Here is a 20,117-nt window from a genome sequence, read left to right as displayed (position 1 = left end):
GTGGCAGCCACAAATATTGGGATGTTCCAGTTTGATCATCAGTCAGGAGCCCACTCTTCCCTCTTATCATCTAAAGACAAAACATTTCCCTCTCAGATCTGCCAGGAGTAACCTAACATGTAAGACTGCGAGGGTGTGTGGAGGCGTCACAGCTATGAACAGAATGTCATCCAGCGAGTTCATCCAGAATCTGCAAGTCACTTTGAACATTCCTCTGTTACACTCACCAATAAGTGCTTCTCTGAATTGAAGGAAACAGTTGACTGTTGATGACATTGAGAGACCAACACAAACTCAGCACAATGATTTGTTGACAAAACAAAAACATCATATTTAATCAAGCTTGCTTCTGCATCTGCGGCTCTTTTAACTAAACTTGTACATAGAAAAGATAAACGCTCTTGATGATAGCGCTTTGAGCAAATGGCTTCACCTGACAAGTCAAAGGGTATTTGTCGATTCATCACATCGCTGTTCCCCCAAGAAGTTTTGAATTATGTGATTTGATTCACTGATTGACCTGCAATCAGCTGTGCTGTTAGCTGTGAGTTCAGCTCTGAACAAAAACAAAACAAAAAGAACCCTCTGACATGACAGTTTACTGGCAGTGAAGTCAGTGTGAAACCTTAAATCGACTGACTGACCAAACATCCTCCTCTTCCGTGTGTGTCCTCTATAAGCTCTACTGTAGTATACCATCTGTTCCTGGATCCAGTTCGGGCCCCTAGCTCACCACTGGGACATTGTTCCTTCAGCTCCCAGTGCTTTCCAGTCTTTGGGAAGACTGTAGACTGCTGTGGAAGCAGCTTCAGTCCGGTCTGCTCAAATTAGAATTACAATTTAAAATTCTGGGTTTCTGTCAATAGTTGATTTTAGTATTTAACAAGAAATGACATTACAACTCCAGGTTTTGTTTTTCTTGTGTCAGTAACTTTTAGTGTAAAGAAAAAAAAATGATTGCACTTGTTTGATGTTTCATCACATGAAAATTATTTATTGCTGCATCGTCATCTAAGTGAGGGAAACATGAATAGATTTGCAGTGGAAGGACAAAAGTATGTCAGAAGAAACACCTGAATACACACATACACCCGCAAATAACATTATTGGATTCATTTTCTTCCCTTAAACCCTCATTCACCAAGTTTATTAAATGTATTTATGTTTCTAATAAAGGCTTCAGACACTGGGAACACCAATTTACAACAATTTAATTTTCACGTCATCTGCTCCCTTCCTCTTTCGCTGCCCTACCCACACAAAGAGGGGTTTCACCCTCTCTGACCACATCTGATTTTAACACTGACAGGGGTCTTCTCACACCCCCCTGTGGTGACTTCATCCCGTGGAGGAGTCTGAGACTCTGGTGGTGGTTGTTGTGCTGTCAGAGGCAACAGAGTCCGAGTTGATCAGATTTTGCCTGCGGCCACCAGCTGTCACAGTGCGGCTCCAGTCTGAACAGAAAGGACGAAGGAGAGCACACACGTCTGAATCCCATCTCACATTGGATCGGCAGCAGCATGATGTCTCCAGTCCATCGTTACCTGAATAATCACTCAGCCGCAAACGTCCACAGCACAAGTGGATTCTCCACTGTTTCCTCACGTTCTCTTTCATCAGACAGTGGGAAGAAAAAGACAAAGAAACCTGTAGGACAGAACAGCAGACACACTGGAGAACGGATAAAGTGCCCGAATGCATTGGAGTACAGAAGAAGACCCGTGCTCTGTGTATACGTGGCTGAAATCTTATTTTTACCCTGTAGAGTGTTGCAGATGGAGAACAGGTAGAGCAGCACCACCCTGCCAGGCCCAAAGGAGAAAAAGCCCATGGACCACGTCAGGCCAAGCAGCACTGTGAGACTGGCCACTGCCCTCAAGTCGTGCACAGAGCTGCGTTTGTTTGCTGACGGCTTATTGGCCCTAGTCTGTCTGATCTGGATCAGAACCACAGTGAACACGGCGATGTTGCACAGGAGGATAAGAAGAACAAATGCCACCACCGTCACGTAGAAGAAAACGTCATCCTGGAGCCAGCAGCTGAGATAACACAGGTACAGAGAGAGTTAGACAGTGTGTACTGACGTCTGTGCTGTCCGATATTATCACATCCTCTTTGATATATTTGTACAATTTTTCAGATAAAGATAGATAGGAACATAATTGTTTTCTTCTCATGATTGAGGACTTACAATTGGTCAGTGGACTGAAGCGTCAATGCAGCTTCTTTGTGCAAAGCACTGCCGTAAGCGTCTTTATCTATGGCCAGTACCAGGCAGACGATGAACAATGGAACACCTGCAAGAACATTTGAGAGTCTGGATCAGCTAAGGGTGTTTCTTTTCGAAAAACCTGTGATTTATCCCAACAGTGATTGTGGATGGACTAGTCAGTGGCAATGGCTGCCGTGAAATTTAACATTGACGTTTATTTCCATCTAGTGGTTGAAATGTTACAGGTTGAATCCTTCGGAGCCCCTTCACTGCTCCTGACAAACGTTTCTCGTTGCCTCACCCCACCCGACGGCACAGAACTTGAGGATGTAAGAAGGGATGTAGGTGTTGAAGACTTTGACTAGAGCGAGGTACATGTGCACGGCCTCCAGGCCCATCCAGGTGAAGGAGGCCAGCAGGAAGTAGTGCAGTGTTGCGGCAGTGACAATGCACAGTCCGTAGTTGGAAAAGGACGAGAGCCAGGAGTCAAGTAAGAAGACCAAGCTCAACCCCAGCAACGCGGCTGACAGGTTGATGAGTATTTTTGAGGGGTAGTCCCGCCGCAGCTTTCTGAACGTGAAAGGTGATAATAGAGGAATTCAGTCAAAATCATGCAGCTGTTAAATATAAGCAAAGAAGGAACGACCATAATGTAACTCATCTTAAAATTCTGTTTAAGCAAACAAATCGCACACAATATTAATAATGAAAATTAGCAGCTTTCTATTGACAGTTCTTTAAACAACATTGCAAATGATGGTTACATACTCCAGATAATATTTTGATCTGTGCTTGACTTATTTCCAAGAATCCTCCTCACTGCTTAAACCTCAGACTTTTATTGTGTAAAGTCATGAATTCAAATCAACTGAAATAAACTGGTCTTGGAGAATGTCCATAAACTTGTTATGTGGACAGATGATGAGTGACTCATACCATTTGTCATCAAAAAAGATGAAGTTAATGTTTTGAGCTTATACAATGTTTGATGAATGACTTATCAAAAGTGAGATAGGTAAGAAGAGTGATGCCCAGAAATATGGAGGAAAGCCCACATCCGACATAAGAGATCACCGTCAGAATCTGACTGTCTGCATCACTAATGGGCACTCTGGGACACGTCCTTGTGCAGACAAACAACACAGTTGACATCTACAACCGGTATATCCGCTGCTTCATCAGCAGATAAATACTCTGACCAGGACTGTATGCTGTTGCAGGTTGTTGTTTTTTTCTGATTCACTTTGTAAAAAAAGTACACGAGTGACTCACCAGGAGCACAGCGAAATGTGTGAGGTGATTACAGTGACAGCTGGTCTGATGAGGCGACACACTGTGGATTACACAGCCTGTGCTGTTCCAACCACCGCGCCCACCTGCGACACACACACGACATAATATTGACATCTATGGAGAATTATTTAAGCCAAAACTAACCTCACTCTAAACGTATAATAGGTTTAAACCCTGAAATACGTTCATTGTTTAGCTCATTGTGATTTGTTTTCCATGTGCCTATTTAAATAGTCCCCCACAAGATAGATAATACCTGATGCACACAGCAGCAATCACACAACTTCTGCATAAAAGGCTGATTTCCCATAAACACGGGAAAAAAAACAACGGAAAGAATAAATGATAAACAACTCACCATTTCTCTGGAAGTCCCAAAACACACACTGCACCTTGTCACCTGGCTATGAAAAACGAGAATGTAATGAGGAAATTGAGATAAAATGCACAATTTTTTTTTAAAGTTGAGTGACAAAGTAAGAATTTCAAACCTGTGTGGGTGTTCGATTGGCTGAAAGTCACCAGCACTTTGTCCTCCAGATTGTTGACATGGCTGTTGTTGACGCTCGCAGATACTACATACGAGTTCAACGTCAGGGTGCTGTGTGTTGTGTTGGCTGTTCGTGGGTCCTGTAGAAGAGTTGTTTCCATTCACGGACAAATAATCAACCTTATCAGTCATTTGACATTTCATCTTTGGCCTGTGCTAAGCTAACATTGCATTATCTGCAAGACCCTGAATGTCTCATTAAAAGCATGATGCACATAAAATGTTTCTTCCAGTCCATCTGGAAAGTTGACCAAGCAGGAGAATATCCTGGAACAAAGAAAACCGTGGAGGACAGATTCATGTGACTGTACCTGGAACAGGTCGTCTGTTGCATAAAACTGGAACTGAACACGACTCCCTCCAGGCTGGAGGAAGTCGTGCATCGCAGGAGGCAGAGAGATTGTTGCATCAGTGCCTGGGAGCGGTTCACCCATGAAGCTTTGGTTGAGAAAAACCTGAAGTACAAAATAATGAGACATTTAACACATATTGACTGTGAGTCTGGTGTTTGCTGATTTGTAGTTTGCTGGCTTATTGAAGGTGTCCATAAGGGTGTCCATAAGCACACGTGGCACCAGGACACCCTAGGCCGGAGGTCAATGATCGACTTTGTAGTTGTGTCATCTGGCCTCCGGCCGTATGTCTTGGACACTCGGGTAAAGAGAGGGGCGGAGCTGTCAACTGATCACCACCTGGTGGTAAGTTGGATCCGCTGGCCACGGGGGAAACCGGACAGACCTGGCAGGCCCAAACGAACAGTGCGGGTTTGCTGGGAACGTCTGGCGGAACCCAACGTCAGAGGGGGTCTTCAACTCCCACCTCCGGGAGAACTTCGACCAGCTCCCGAGGGAGGCTGGGGACATTGAGTCCGAGTGGACCATGTTCTCCGCCTCCATTGTCGAAGCAGCCGCTCAGAGCTGTGGTCGCAAGGTCTCCGGTGCCTGTCGTGGCGGCAACCCCCGAACCCGGTGGTGGACACCGGAAGTAAGGAATGCTGTCAAGCTGAAGAAGGAGTCCTATCGGGCCTGGCTGGCTCGTGGGACTCCTGAGGCAGCCGACGGGTACCGGCAGGCCAAGCGCACCGCGGCCCGGGCGGTTGTGGAGGCAAAAACTCTGGTCTGGGAGAAGTTCGGGGAGGCCATGGAGGAGGACTATCGGTTAGCCTCGAAGAGATTCTGGCAAACCGTCCGGCGCCTCAGGAGAGGGAAGCAGTGCTCCACCAACACTGTGTACAGTGGAGGTGGAGAGCTGCTGACTGCGACTGGGGATATTGTCGGGCGGTGGAAGGAGTACTTCGAGGAGCTCCTCAATCCCACTGTCATGCCTTCCGTAGAGGAAGCGGGGACGGAGGACTCAGAGGCTGGTTCGTCCATCACCCAGGCTGAGGTCACCGAGGCAGTACAGAAGCTCCTCGGTGGCAAAGCACCTGGGGTGGATGAGATCCGCCCTGAGTATCTCAAGTCCCTGGATGTTGTAGGGCTGTCGTGGCTGACACGTCTCTGCAGCATCGCATGGCAGACGGGAACAGTGCCTCTGGATTGGCAGACTGGGGTGGTGGTCCCTCTTTTCAAAAAGGGGGACCGGAGGATGTGTTCCAACTATCGTGGGATCACACTCCTCAGCCTCCCTGGGAAAGTCTATTCGAGGGTACTGGAGAGGAGAATTCGACCGATAGTCGAACCTCGGATTCAAGAGGAGCAATGTGGTTTTCGTCCTGGCCGTGGAACAACGGACCAGCTCTACACCCTCACCAGAGTGCTCGAGGGGTCATGGGAGTTTGCCCAACCAGTCCACATGTGTTTTGTGGACTTGGAGAAGGCGTTCGACCGTGTCCCTCGTGGCATCCTGTGGGAGGTACTCCTAGAGTATGGGATTGGGGGCCCTTTGCTAAGGGCTGTACGATCTCTATACGCTGGGAGTAGGAGCTTGGTTCGTATTGCCGGCAGTAAGTCGGACCTGTTCCCGGTGCATGTTGGTCTCAGGCAGGGCTGCCCTTTGTCACCGGTTCTGTTCATTATTTTCATGGACAGAATTTCTAGGCGCAGCCAGGGACCAGAGGGGGTCCTGTTTGGGAGCCACCGGATTTCATCTCTGCTTTTTGCGGATGATGTTGTCCTGTTGGCTCCTTCGAGTCAGGACCTTCAGCATGCGCTGGGGCGGTTCGCAGCCGAGTGTGAAGCGGTTGGGATGAGAATCAGCACCTCCAAGTCCGAGGCCATGGTTCTCGACCGGAAAAAGGTGGCCTGCCCCCTCCGGGTTGGAGGAGAGTCCTTGCCTCAAGTGGAGGAGTTTAAGTATCTTGGGGTCGTGTTCACGAGTGAGGGAAGAAGGGAGCGTGAGATTGACAGGCGGATCGGTGCAGCGGCCACAGTAATGCGGTCTCTGTACCGGTCCGTCGTGGTGAAGAAGGAGCTGAGCCGAAAGGCGAAGCTCTCGATCTACCGGTCAATCTACGTTCCTACCCTCACCTATGGTCATGAGCTTTGGATCATGACCGAAAGAATAAGATCTCGGATACAAGCGGCTGAAATGAGTTTCCTCCGCAGGGTGGCAGGGCGCTCCCTTAGAGATAGGGTGAGGAGCTCTGTCACCCGGGAGGAGCTCGGAGTAGAGCCGCTGCTCCTCCACATCGAGAGGAGCCAGCTGAGGTGGCTCGGGCATCTGTATCGGATGCCCCCTGGACGCCTCCCGAGGGAGGTGTTCCAGGCATGCCCCCACCGGGAGGAGACCCCGGGGAAGACCCAGGACACGCTGGAGCGACTATGTCGCTCAGCTGGCTTGGGAACGCCTTGGGGTCCCCCCGGAAGAGCTAGAGGAGGTGGCTGGGGAGAGGGAAGTCTGGGTGTCCCTGCTTGGGCTGCTGCCCCCCGCGACCCGGCCCCGGATAAGCGGACGATAATGGATGGATGGATGGATGGCTTATTGAAGTGTGTGTGTGTGTGTGTGTGTGTGTGTGTGTGTTCTGAGGCCACCGCGTCTGTTTATTAACCATCACCTTCACCAAAGGAGGCCATGTGGAACCATTTTGGAAGTCAAGAAAACAGAAAGGATCTTATTGAATATTTATTGTAGCTTTCAGGGTGTTTTACCTTTGGGTGCTGGACTGATGAGGTGGAGGACACACTGAAGGTGAAGCCACTAAATCCATCTGGAACTATGTTGATCATGGACAGGGCCACTGAGGGGGCTGTCACACTTTTAGATTCACCTGGAAAATCCATTTTGTTCCCCATCATGTCCGTCAGGTTGAGGACACTGTCCGACAGGAAAGACGGATTGATTTCTTAAAATGAATCTCTTAAACTGAACCGGTTTTCATTCGTCTCCACTCACACGCCAGCCACTGGAGTGACATCTGTTTTAGAAAGCAAGATATCAGCGACAATATTGATGATTTGCGTGCCGACAGCCGGTTTGACGACGCTGATCTCAACCGCTTGATTGAGCTTTTTCACCACTGTGTCCAGGTCAGAGGACGTGAGCTCCGCGTTGTTGCCCAGCTGATCATTTACAAGATCCTGAATCATGCCCACAACTTCTGCTGCGTTATCTGCAAACCAGAAAAACTGTAGATGGATTTGCTGGGACACAGAAAGCACAAGAAAGGCTCACTCCAAGAAATTTTTAAATGTGATTATTATTACCAGTTGTGACCGTGACATTATCAAGGTCTGAAATTGTCACCAGTGGAAGGCAGTTTGTCATATTAGGAGACGCCCAGCTTGTTGTGTCAGTTTCGATGTGTAACTCACTGAAGAGAGAAGAAAAAATACATTGAAAACTTTTTTCTAACCTGGGATCTTTCTATGTGGAGTTTGCATGCTCTCCCTGTGTCTGTGTGGGTTCTCTCCAGGTACTTTGTCTTCCTCCCACCTCCAAAAGCATGCTGAGGTTAACTGGTCACTATAAATTGTCCTCGTGTGTTTGTGTGAGTGGTTGTCTGTGTTTCATGTGGCCCTACGATGAGCTGGTGACTTGTCCAGGGTGTACCCCGCCCTTTGCCCGTTGGGATAGATTCCACACCTGTGACCCGTAACCGGATTAAGCGGCAGAAAATGAATGAATGTGATTTAACCTCCTAAGGCCCTGCGTACACATATGAGGACATTATATTTCAGCACCATGATTTTTTTGGTAAAGGGTTTCTTTAAAGTGCTATACATATTCAATATATACAACATATACACAATCAAAAATGTGATTTATTTTTTTTTCTCATCCCAAACAGCAGGGAGAAATAAAAATTCACACAACTAAAGCTAAAAAAAAATCCTCTCATATAATTAGATTTAAATCTTAATCATAATAAATCCAGTGTTTCATTAACAGACCAAAGAAATCACATCAGTCATTGACCCTTGACTGATAAAAATAGTAAATGTAGTAGGCTCGAGATGATTTAAGGAGGAATGGGAAACCTTATTAGTGTTCACTGGAGGGAAAAAGATTTTTGCTCAGAGATGCCGGTGGACAGAGAGCTATCAAAGTTACTGTATGTGTGGCGTCAGAGTCTCGGGGTGATGCGACAGCTTGAAACGGCAGAGCTGTCGCTATGGAAACAAACAGATCTAATGGAGTATATTTACAGGTTAAACATCCAAGGGTCATATCTTACCAATGCCTGGAAGCTCTTTGTGAATGGGGCTTTCTGCATCCCATGACTTGACTGACTTGAGGAAATGTTTCTGCCCAAATGTATTCTCCATATACTGTTGCAGTAATTTCTTCTAAACAATTTTCCGGCTCTGGAAGAGAAACAGTGCACGTTGACCACTGAAACCACATTTTTCTTTGTGTTCAGAAATCCAACATACCTATGTGCTTGATCACCACATCTGCAGTTTGAATAACGACGGAGTCATCTTCATACGTTGCCTTCAAGGCAGCATTAACAAACATTTTGATTTCTGAAATGTTGTTCCTGTTGAGTTCCTGAATGTGGAAGCTACAATCATATCTGTTGATGAAAAATGTATGTAAACGTCAGTTCATCCAACTACAGAGAATTCAGAATTGGCTTACTGTTACCTACTCATTCTGTTGGTTCTGGGAAATCTGAAGTAGAAGAAATCAGAGTGTTTGTTATTGTTGCCAAATTTACTTCATAAATAGTCCAGTATTAACCATAATCACTGTAAGATAAAATAAAGTTCACTTAGGCTGTCTGTCATGGCACTACTATGAAATAAACATTCACCTGCAGTCCATTATTGTTGTCCCTGAAATGATAAAAACAGAGAGGACTGTTAATGAAAAATAAGCCTGATTGTAGTAGTATAACAGTTAAATAATGCAGTGGGACACACCTCCAAACTTTCTCCATCATGATGAGGTTCAGCACAACCATGGTGTCGTTCACCTCCAGTTTTTCTTTCAGCTTTCCAGAAGAAAAATACAGTGTGAAAAGATAAAAAGTTTCAAAGTGCATTTGTAGTGTTGTCTTACCCATTTCCTAATGGTTTCCTTTGGGTCTGTAGGGTCACCCATCATACCCAGTGTGACATTAACTCTGAAAAATGTATCTGGTCCAACTGCAGGAATACACAACACATCTTACAGTGCTGTGTGCTTTAACAAGATACCGATGCAACTGAAGGACTTTCTGTATTATCTAAAGTTATCCAAACCAAACGTTTGCAACGAGCAGTTCCAGTATTTGTGAAGGCTCCCAAACAGGTTTCCTTGAGAGTCGCTCTGACAGCACAAGGTTGTAAATTGTTTCTTTTGTTTGAAGATGACACAGTTGTTCTCGCCATAATTTTCTCTGAAAGCTAATTGCTGATGGGATTATGTTATTAATCCAAACATGATCAATAACAGATATAATTTGACCTGACCAGATCTCATAGGAAGCCATACAGTCCTTTTTAAATGATTTCTGTGGCCAAGGGTAAAGTTTTCTGGCACAACATTTAGATTATTTATACAGCTAATGTGATCTGGTTTAACTGTTTGCCCCAAAATAGCTGCATCCTTGCTGCTGTTTTCTCAATCTAACATTTTTTGTATTGCACCCAGACAACTACAATTATATTTTCAAGGTCTTCCAGTCGTACTGTGCAACTGCATTTCCTCCACACACAGATCGTTTGTTTGACCGAGCTGAAGGTGACAGCAGAATGAAGTTGTCAGATTGACAGAATGCTTGAGCGAATTCAAAAAACTGACCGACAGTCTTGTTGAGATCTGGAGGTTCTCTTGTTGTTGACGTATTAGCAGGTCGATCTGCTTCTGTGAATCAAATCAGATCCCATAGAACCCAAGTATCGTTCCATTTAGACAAAAACTACAACAACTTATTCTCTTCTTGTGCGCATGCTTACCTGAGGAAGTTACACCAGTGTTCTTAGTTGGTTTGGCTTCTGTCCCAAAGGAAAATAACTCTGAATAAAAGATAAGACACAAGTAGATAAATGCTCTTATTATGGAGACTATAAAAAACGTTTTGTGAAACTGCAAAATCACCAGGTTGCTTGTAAATACAAGCAGGGAAAAGAGGCTCTACTGATGTTTGGGCGTCGGTTGTCAAGCAGCTGTAGCGTTTATGAGCATAGGAAAATATGAGAATCTATACACAGTGTTGACCCTTGATAAAGCATCATTATCTTTGAAATGAAACATCATATAGAGGTTTCCTGTTGTCACATCATATCAAGTGATCTTTAAGTCAAGGTTCAATGATAAAATATGACAAAAAATTTATGAAATGCATATTTGGGGTTTTTGTTTTTTCTTTAGTTTCATTATCTTTTACACCTTCATTACCCACAAAATGTTGCATGATGCAACCAAAAATAACCTTTTCTGCAAATGTTGCAATTGCATCACCCATCTTCATGTAGAATAAAGTGACATGAACATATGAAGACAGATATTAAGACAAATGTGAACAAATATGGAAGTTATATTTTTGTGTCAAGAGCAATGAAGTATATCAGACCAAACGCACCCACAGGTAGGACACTGATGCTTTTAGGATCAGTTGCCAGGATGAAGACGTCATTGGAGAAGTTTGAAATCAGCAATGCTGCGATGTTTGTCTGAACCAATTCCACGCTAGCAGCAGGGGACACATTGACGTAGACTTCGCTGCTGAAACTTGGAGCAAATCACAGTGTCTAGTTAATTGTCAATGTGTTATAGGTGACACCTTCAGATGAAACATATTTGTGCATCACAGCTGCAGAGACAATAACAGGAAATAAGAGGTCTGACATTTAAGGTCGAAATAAGGTTGAAAAAACATAACTTGACAATCGATTGACTGGTTTTAACTGGATAAATAAAGGACATGTAGAGTTTTGCATCTTATATGAGGTGTGGGTCCATATCAGTGTTGTTCTATGGTCTTCTCACACAGAGGAGTGTTGTTGGAGAAAGGCAGGAAACATTTCTTGCCATGTTCTTGTATGAGCCGTTACTGAGAAACCAGTGAGGAGCGAATCAAGATTAAACTGATTAATGTCTCAGTCATACGTAAAATATAGTAAGACATATATTTATATATATATATTTTATATATATTTATCACCTGTCTAGCTACGAAATATATCCGAAAGATACGGAACTGCTAATGTGTTTACACATACTGTTTTTTTATTGAAGCAATCTAAATACCTAAGTGATCAGGAGGAAATACACACACGTTTCTGTCTCATTGTGATATGTTAGTATGAGAACTGTATGACACCTGTGCAGCAGTCAGAAAACAGAATTTATTAAGATTCTTTTCATGTCATAAACTTTATGGCAATTACTTCTACTTCAGTTCAGCTTACCATGTGCCACAGCTGGAATTTGATACTGCTCTTGACTCCTGGAAAACACATGATTCATATCCTTATTAAAGCGTAGTAAATGTGTTTACAGTTTCAATACATCCAGTACATACTGACTTAATCCAGTACATACTTTAATCAGTTATGGAAATTTTCTTATCAGCTGGTCTGAGAGGATATTACTACTTTCTTTTCCATGGAGAAAATCAAACAGAGCAATCCGGAGTTTGTACCTGATGTAGGCAGGTCCGACTGTATTGGGGAACAAATGCATGCATGCATGATTAGTTCAGTTTACAAAATGCATATGGGTTTGCATGACAGGAGTGTTGCAGTACCTTGGCAATGACACAAACATGTCATGGACAGAAACGTTGCGAGGGAAAAATGCTCACCAACTGACCAAAGGATAGCAAAGTTAGGACTGTTACAAATCGTTTGTCGTAACACACATCGACATATTCTGCTTTCCATACCCAGTTCTTGCGATTTTCTCCAGTGACAGCGGACAGTGTTCAGGCTTTGCAGAATGAACGACAGATGTCCACATTTTGATTTTGTAGACTGACCATTCTAAGAAAAGAAAGAATGTTCAGGAAAGATCAAGAAACAGATTTGCTGGCTTGACCTGTTCTGGGACAACCAAACAGCTTCTCTGACCTACTGTAAGTTGTGTTTGTAGGTGCTAAAGGCCTACGAGTCATTCAGTTACTTTATCAGCTGTTACTGGGCAATGATGACATGCAACAGAAAGAGGCCACATACCACATTGTAGACTGTCATCAGGCTCAGGGGGGCAGTTGTGTTTCCACTGCTGCAGGTCCCATCTCACCACATCTCCGTCGGTACAGCTCTGCCTCCTCAGATCCTCTTCACTCCATTCTCTGGCCCATATCCTGAACAGACCTATCTCACCAAGCAAATCAGTCCCATCCTCTGGCTCTACTACACCACTTGCATCCACGTAATGAGACACCCCCAGAGTAAGAGTCCCATTCGGAGACAGATGCCGAGGATGTTCGTGAGTGTTCACAGAGGCCTCATCCTGCCTTGTTCCGTTTATATAGATCCGCACAGCCTTTGGGCTTTGCCGGACCAGGTGAGACAGACAGAGTACCATTCATCAATTTGTAGTTCACTGGCCAAGCTGCTCTCTACCCCAAACAGCCACACTAACAGCTGCGTACCGGTGCCCCCAAGTCCCAACTCGATGTGTTGGCCCCCTGGGCCTTTGTACACAAAACCCGTCCAGTCTGTGTCATGGCTGCGGCGTAAGAGCACACATACACTCAGCTCCTTGAGGGCCGGAATGACATCTGGTTGTAGCTGCCACACACATGGACGACCTCTGAACGGGAGCGTCTTGCCCCAAAGGCTGGTACTGCCAGAGGCTAACACAGAAAGAACAGACAGCGCATTGGACAAGAAATGATGATCAAGACAACCAATAACAATGTATTTAATCTGGTTTTACCTGAGTCCACAAGACACACTGACAAGTGTATACACAGATAGAGAGTGAGCCGATATGAGCCAATGACAGATTTCATGGCAGCACAAGGAAATATCTGACCCCCAGTCAACTATTTACCAGCTGTAGGGAACAATGACAAAGATATATGTTTAATTTGCATCCACTTGGAACACATACTTACTTTCAGTCACTTACCATGATGATCTCCTTCTTCTGGAGTCTGGACAATAAGTTAGATTCCTAAGAGAAGCTGGTTGAGCTGTGAGTTTGCTGTCAGTTTATTTCTCTATAAGAGGACCTTCCACACCCTCTTGGTTGGCTCCTTGAGTTACTTATTAATCACCAGCAATAAAGCCAACAAACAGGCACAATAGTATAAGGACCACATGAATCCGGACTGCAGGATTTCTGTATTCGTTTCAGCGGCTCATAAAGTTTTAATGGTATTAATTACCATTACACCAGGCTTGAACAGTGTGGAAAGTCGATAAGCCCTGTGCAAAATGTTTGGTTTGGTTACAGCTTTGGTGGTGTGTGTACAGGTTTGGTGTGTGTGTGTGTGTGTGTGTGTGTGTGTTTCACTTGTCTGGTTGCCATCATAAAACTTTCTGCAAACAAAGTAATCAAAGTAATCTTCTTGCAGTGTTATTGTGCTTTACAATAATTCTCCAGTGATTAAAACACAAACAAATCTAACTGGCTCCTATGTGAGAGGAAGATTGCCCAGGTTTGTCTGTGAGTCAGACCGTCTCGCCCTGAGCTGTATTGACGTTGATAGCACAGTACAGTCCTTCGTTAAAGAGACAAATCTTAATGAATGTTATGCCGATCCTTTCAGATCTAGTGACTCCATAACTCCTATCTATGGCCAAACTGCGCATCCCACCTGTGTTATCTCTGTGTGGCTAAGCTAACTTTTGGACGTACAGTAGATCTAAGTTTGTCAGGGCAGTGACCAAACTAAACTAACTAACTTAAGTATGGAAAGATTCCATTCCAGCCTGCAAACACACACAGACTTTTTTTGTGGCACGTTAACAAAGGTCTCATTCATGCATTTCCTGTTTGACCAAAGAAGGGGGCTGAAGAGGGAATGTGAGAAGACTAGGTGTGACGCGCAGACAGTGGGCTGAATGGATTCATTGGTCGGTCGCTTGGGGACCCCTCTTGCGTCAGAGTGATGCAGAATGAAGGGGAATCCCAAAGAGCTTTCCCACCACCGTCTGAGGTCTTCAGAGAACATTCTGGTATCTCATAAAGTGCTTACAGCGCTTCAAGGGACGTTGGAAGGTTTCGCCAATGGAGGTGTGGGAATATCCTGCCATGCTTATGGTAAATATGACAAATGAGCTTTTTTTTTCCTGAAATGAAAACTGCAGACTTTTCCTTACTTTTTTTTCCTTACTTCTTACCTTACCCTCCGAAATTGAAAGTTTTTCCTCACTTCCAGATGAAATAAACTCAGGATATTCCTTACGCTTGCTTTCTGGAATGGGGCCCTGATCTGTATTTCCTCAGGTATGGTGTATGATAGTAGGATCGGAGCCACGCTGTGACCCCACAGAGTTCTTACACTCTAATGGCAGCTGTGTTGAATGCCTTGTGTGTGGACCCGGAGAGCAGCTCTCAGAGGTGACACAGATGCTGGAGCATTTTTTTCCCCCTTAGTGTTCTTTTTCTTGCCACTCGGACTGACAGTCTGTATCCATGTTAGGACTGTGGCTTTGGGGATGGTGGCAGAGCGGTGTGTGTGCCATGTGAGGAGAGAACATTCAGCACAGGCACTGATGTGGATCCCTGCAGAAGATGCACTCAGTGTAATTTGCTCAATCGCCTGGAGGATAAGGCGTGCACCTCCAGCAGCGATGCAGTGTGTGGGCAGTGCCTGCCGGGGTCAGTAACATCCACATCCAGGAACAACCAGTCCACATAATCACTGTCCAATTAGGGCAAACACAAGTTTTTTTCTGTCTGTATAAATAAATGTGGGTCTCTGCACAGATATTATGAGCTGAAGAGCATCACAGGAAAGAAGGAGCTGCCCTGTGTTCCTTGTCACAACGGGGACAATGTCCATAAATACTGTTTGCATCTCACAGCTCATCGCACCAAAGCAGGTAATGTAAACCGGCAACTGACTGATAGGACACTGATCACATATGTTTGTGGGACTGATTCATTTTCAGAGATGAACAGTTACAGTTGTTATTCTCTGGTAGACGTCGCTGTCACTGTGCACATGGGCAAGTTTAAAGCTCCTGAAGAGAAAAGTGAGTCACTTCATGATCTTTCGTGGTTTATTCTGAGACCGTCCGTCTCACATGACTCATTTTATGTTTGAAAAAACACAAGGAATCAAAAAAGACACACATTCAATGATCCTGATTGGCTCCGCAACAGCGTCTTTGATTTTCTTATTTGCGCTGCTGCTGTGGGCTTTCCTTCTGACTGTGGAGAGATTCAGTAAGTTGCCATTTCTTCCATTTCCATCCACATATTTGCATCATTACAATTCTCTCATATTCATTCATACTGTTCAGAGCAGGTCCTTGACCACTGTCCAGGACCTGAGCGACTGATGTCTGGACCAGAACACCTTGAACATCCACCTCAGTCCAGCTCCACAGACTGTGCAGCCAACTCAGCAGAGCTCCTTTCACAGACCACTCCTCTGACTAAAGAGCTTCCACGGTCTGATTACAGACACTGCGTTATATCATATTCTTTTGATTGTGTGGATTTGTTTTTGAAATATTTACAACCTCAGTGTCTACTCCATCCAGATGCTATGAGAACGAGGTGCATCCTACTTCCATTGTGATTAATGTCACCACCAACGTGAAGCCCTCCAATGAGAAAAACTCTCACATCTCACTGGAGGAGCAGCAGAGCAATTTCAGTTCCATGGAGGAGGTATTGTAGTCAATCAATACATGTGTTGATTAAAATGACGGTGTTGTGTTTTTTAAAATAATTGCTGATCAATAATATATAACAGTGTCACCCAGCCCTGTTGCTCGGAGATCCCCTGTCCTGCTGCATGGTTTCAATGTCACCCTGCTCCTACACACTAGAAATGATGAAGCTATGTGAAGTTCTGCAGAAGCCTGATAATGAGCTGCTGGTTTGAATAAGCTGTGTAGGAGACTAACAGGGCAGGGGGCTGGCGACCACTGAGATAGGACATAGATTTAGTAATTTAAGACAATAACTCACAATTTCATATTAAAAGTACATTTCTAAGTAAGATACAGATTCAGTTCATACTCATGGGTTAAGTCAGCCTGAGCTTTAATTTGCTGACTTGATAAACTGTTTACCAAAAGCAGAAATACATATTTTATGTTATTATGTTTAATATATTATTTTATATTATATATACAGTCGTATGAAAAAGTTTGGGCACCCCTGATCATTTTCAAGATTTTCCTTTATAAATCATTGGTTGTTCGGATCAGCAATTTCAGTTAAATATATCATATAGCAGACAAACACAGTGATATTTGAGTAGTGAAATGAAGTTTATAGGATTTACAGAAAGCGTGCAATAATTACTTAAACAAAAGTAGGCAGGTGCATAAATTTGGGCACCCTGACAGAAAAATTACATTAATATTTAGTAGATCCTCCTTTTGCAGAAATAACAGCCTCTAAACGCTTCCTATAGCTTCCAATGAGGGTCTGGATTCTGGTTGAAGGTATTTTTGACCGTTTTTCTTTACAAAACATCTCCAGTTCAGTCAGGTTTGATGGTTTCCGAGCATGGACAGCCCGCTTTAAATCACACCACAGATTTTAAATAATATTCAGGTCTGGGGACTGAGATGGCCATTCCAGAACGTTGTACTTGTTCCTCTGCATGAATGCCTGATTAGTAGAATTTGAGCAGTGTTTAGAGTCGTTGTCTTGTTGAAGTATCCAGCCCCGGCGCAACTTCCACTTTGTCACTGATTCTTGAACATTGTTCGTCAGTATCTGCTGATACTGACTGGAATCCATGCGACCTGCGTACCTGCACTGGCCCCACAGCCCCACAGCATGATGGAACCACCACCAAATTTTACTGTGGGTAGCAAGGGTTTGTCTTGGAATGCTGCGTTCTTCTTCCGCCATGCATACCGCCCCTTGTTATGTCCAAATAACTCAATTTTAGTTTCATCAGTCCACAGCACCTTATTCCAAAATGAAGCTGGCTTGTCCAAATGTGCTTTAGCATACCTCAAGCGACTCTGTTCGTGGCATGTGCGCAGAAAAGGCTGCTGCCGCATTACTCTCCCATACAGCATCTCCTTGTGCAAAGTGCGCTTAATAGTTGAATGATGCACAGTGACACCATCTGCGGCAAGATCATGTTGTAGGTCTTTGGAGCTGGTATGTGGGTTGAGTTTGACTGTTCTCACCATCCTTCGCCTCTGCTTATCTGAGATTTTTCTTGGCCTGCCACTCCGGGCCTTAACTAGAACTGTGCCTGTGGTCTCCCATTTCCTCACTATGTTTCTCACAGTGGAAACTGACAGCTGAAATCTCTGAGGTAGCTTTTTGTATCCTTCCCCTAAACCATGATGTTGAACAACCTTTGTTTTCAGGTCATTTGACAGTTGTTTTGAGGCTCCCATGTTGCCACTCTTCAGAGAAGATGCAAAGAGGAGAACAACTTGCAACTGACCACCTTAAATACCCTTTCTCATGACTGGCTTCACCAGTGTATGTAGGACAAGGGTCAGTGAGCTTACCAAACAAATTTCGTGTTCCAATAATTAGTGCTAAAGGTATTCAAATCAATAAAAAAACAAGGGTGCCCAAATTTATGCACCTGCCTACTTTTGTTTAAGTAATTATTGCACGCTTTCTGTAAATCCTATAAACTTCATTTCACTTCTTAAATATCACTGTGTTTGTCTGCTATATGATATATTTAACTGAAATTGCTGATCCGAACAACCAATGATTTATAAAGGAAAAAATTGAAAATGATCAGGGGTGCCCAAACTTTTTCATACGACTGTATATATATATATATTATATTAACCATATATATATTTTGTTGCTGTACAAACAGGATAAACTGGATAAATTTTAATTATAATGTTTTAGTGTATTTTATTCTTACTATACAAACTTGATAAAAAAAAATTGTGATCTTGGTGTTTTGTCCCACTCATCTTTTCACTGCTCACCAGATGGAGCGAAAACTGCAGAAAATATGGGAGATAGCTCAAGGTACATGGCTCCTTCACATTTACATGTTTTTGCATGTTTCAGGCGCAACATGCCAAAGAAATGTATATGTTCAAGGACTTATTCACATTTCTGATTTTAGTGTTGTTCTGCTGATAGGTAAGGGCATTGAAATGCTGGACTATGACTCCGTCCAGGACTTGTCCCTGCTGCTGGATTCTGCTGACAACAGGAACTTGCTGCTACGTCTGGGACGGTCTTTAGGTGTCCCACCCCAAGTGATCACTCATCTCCAAGGATTCCAGGATCTCTTTCAGTACCTGTGCACCTCCACCTACACTCTGCTGCCCCAACTGGCCCAGGCTGCTGCACTCTTGCCAAAGCCCGAAGTTGTTGCTAGGATACACAGAGCTGTAGTGACCAATTAAACCCTCTGGATGGGTTACCATGGCTACAACTGATACACCGCAGTTCTGACCCACTTTGTGCAACAATCACGAGATAAACTGAATAAATATTGCTGGTACTTGAAGGGTGAATGGCAAATGTTTGTATATGAATGAATTAGTTCTCTTCTAATGCCACATGACTGATACACAGTGAAGACCTCATCGACTGTACTAAATTGTACAGTTTATTTATTTGTGTAGATCCCTTGTTTTAAATGCACTGTTGTAAACATTTTATCTGTTTCTAGTTACATTTAACCATTACAAAGCATACCAAGAAGTCACCAAAAATGCATTTCACCCTAAATTGTTCTTGTATACAAAAACATTTCACACAGTTATCTGTAATTAGAATGTTAACTTCCAGAATATCCAGGACCATGTAACTCAATCCTGTACACAGTGTTACTTCCTGTTTACCATGTAAAATGGATGAGAGGCCCTCTGGCTAAAGCATGTGAGTCCAACCAGCACAGAGGAGTTAGTGTTCAGTGCAGGAGAGAGATCACTCAGCCCTGAGAAATTGTGTTATTCTTTAAGAGGAGTCGTCCAACTCATCATTGTCTTTATCTTAAGCTCTGCATATTCTTCAGCACATAGAAATCGGTAAGTTTCCTCTTTTTTTCCCCCCCACTTAAAATCAATACTATTGAAACAAAATCCAGGAGAGTCAACAACATTTAAAAAATATGTCGGAAAATGTAAGAAGGAAAAAATTGTAAGTCTTGTTAAATCTGCTCAGTGGATTCTGGAAACCAAATACGAAAACATTTAATGCAAAGAGGAATTAGCTGTGTTATTTAACACCAATAATTAATGAAAGTATCTGCGTTTTGCTGAGTAAAAGAACTTCGGTCCAGTTGTGTAAGCTTTTGGATTCGTTTTGAAAGTTTAAGGATGTGATACACTTTCAAAACACCAAGAGGCGCCAGTTACACAAAGCAATTGAGGACCAGTATAGATCGTCTATTCAAAAGAAGAGACATTGTCGTTTGCTTCACTACCAACACTGCGGTTTGCCCACTTTTCTTTCATAGTCATTACATATGTCCCCACAACCATTTACCCATGTCACAACCCATTACTTTTTCTTATAATTTCAGGTACATTACAACCTCTCAGACTGACGTTCTACCAATTCAAGATTTAGTTTTCAACCAGAAAAATATTTTTTAACCTTTTG

At 43.7% G+C, this 20,117-nt stretch overlaps 1 protein-coding gene across 1 annotated transcript; it reads right to left on the bottom strand.

Moving 5' to 3' along the window:
• Nucleotides 1-1,338: 1,338 nt before the first annotated feature.
• LOC144739520 (uncharacterized) lies at nt 1,339-18,934 on the bottom strand. Its single transcript, XM_078622463.1, is given in 22 exon segments — nt 1,339-1,454; nt 1,545-1,626; nt 1,628-1,647; nt 1,759-2,039; nt 2,192-2,297; nt 2,514-2,782; nt 3,210-3,323; nt 3,474-3,588; nt 3,864-3,905; nt 3,997-4,135; nt 4,367-4,510; nt 4,875-5,173; nt 5,432-5,618; nt 6,195-6,330; nt 6,647-6,864; nt 7,145-7,310; nt 7,389-7,605; nt 7,700-7,806; nt 9,362-9,432; nt 11,834-11,871; nt 12,925-13,224; nt 18,772-18,934. Coding segments are annotated over 22 exon segments (3,330 nt in total).
• Between the last annotated feature and the right edge of the window lie 1,183 nt (nt 18,935-20,117).

Source organism: Lampetra planeri, unplaced genomic scaffold (genome assembly GCF_965212315.1).
Source record: "Lampetra planeri unplaced genomic scaffold, kcLamPlan1.2.h2 scaffold_1543, whole genome shotgun sequence".
NCBI lineage: Eukaryota > Metazoa > Chordata > Hyperoartia > Petromyzontiformes > Petromyzontidae > Lampetra > Lampetra planeri.
Note: the sequence above shows the minus strand (reverse complement) of the source record. Positions and strands in the feature narration are given on the sequence as shown.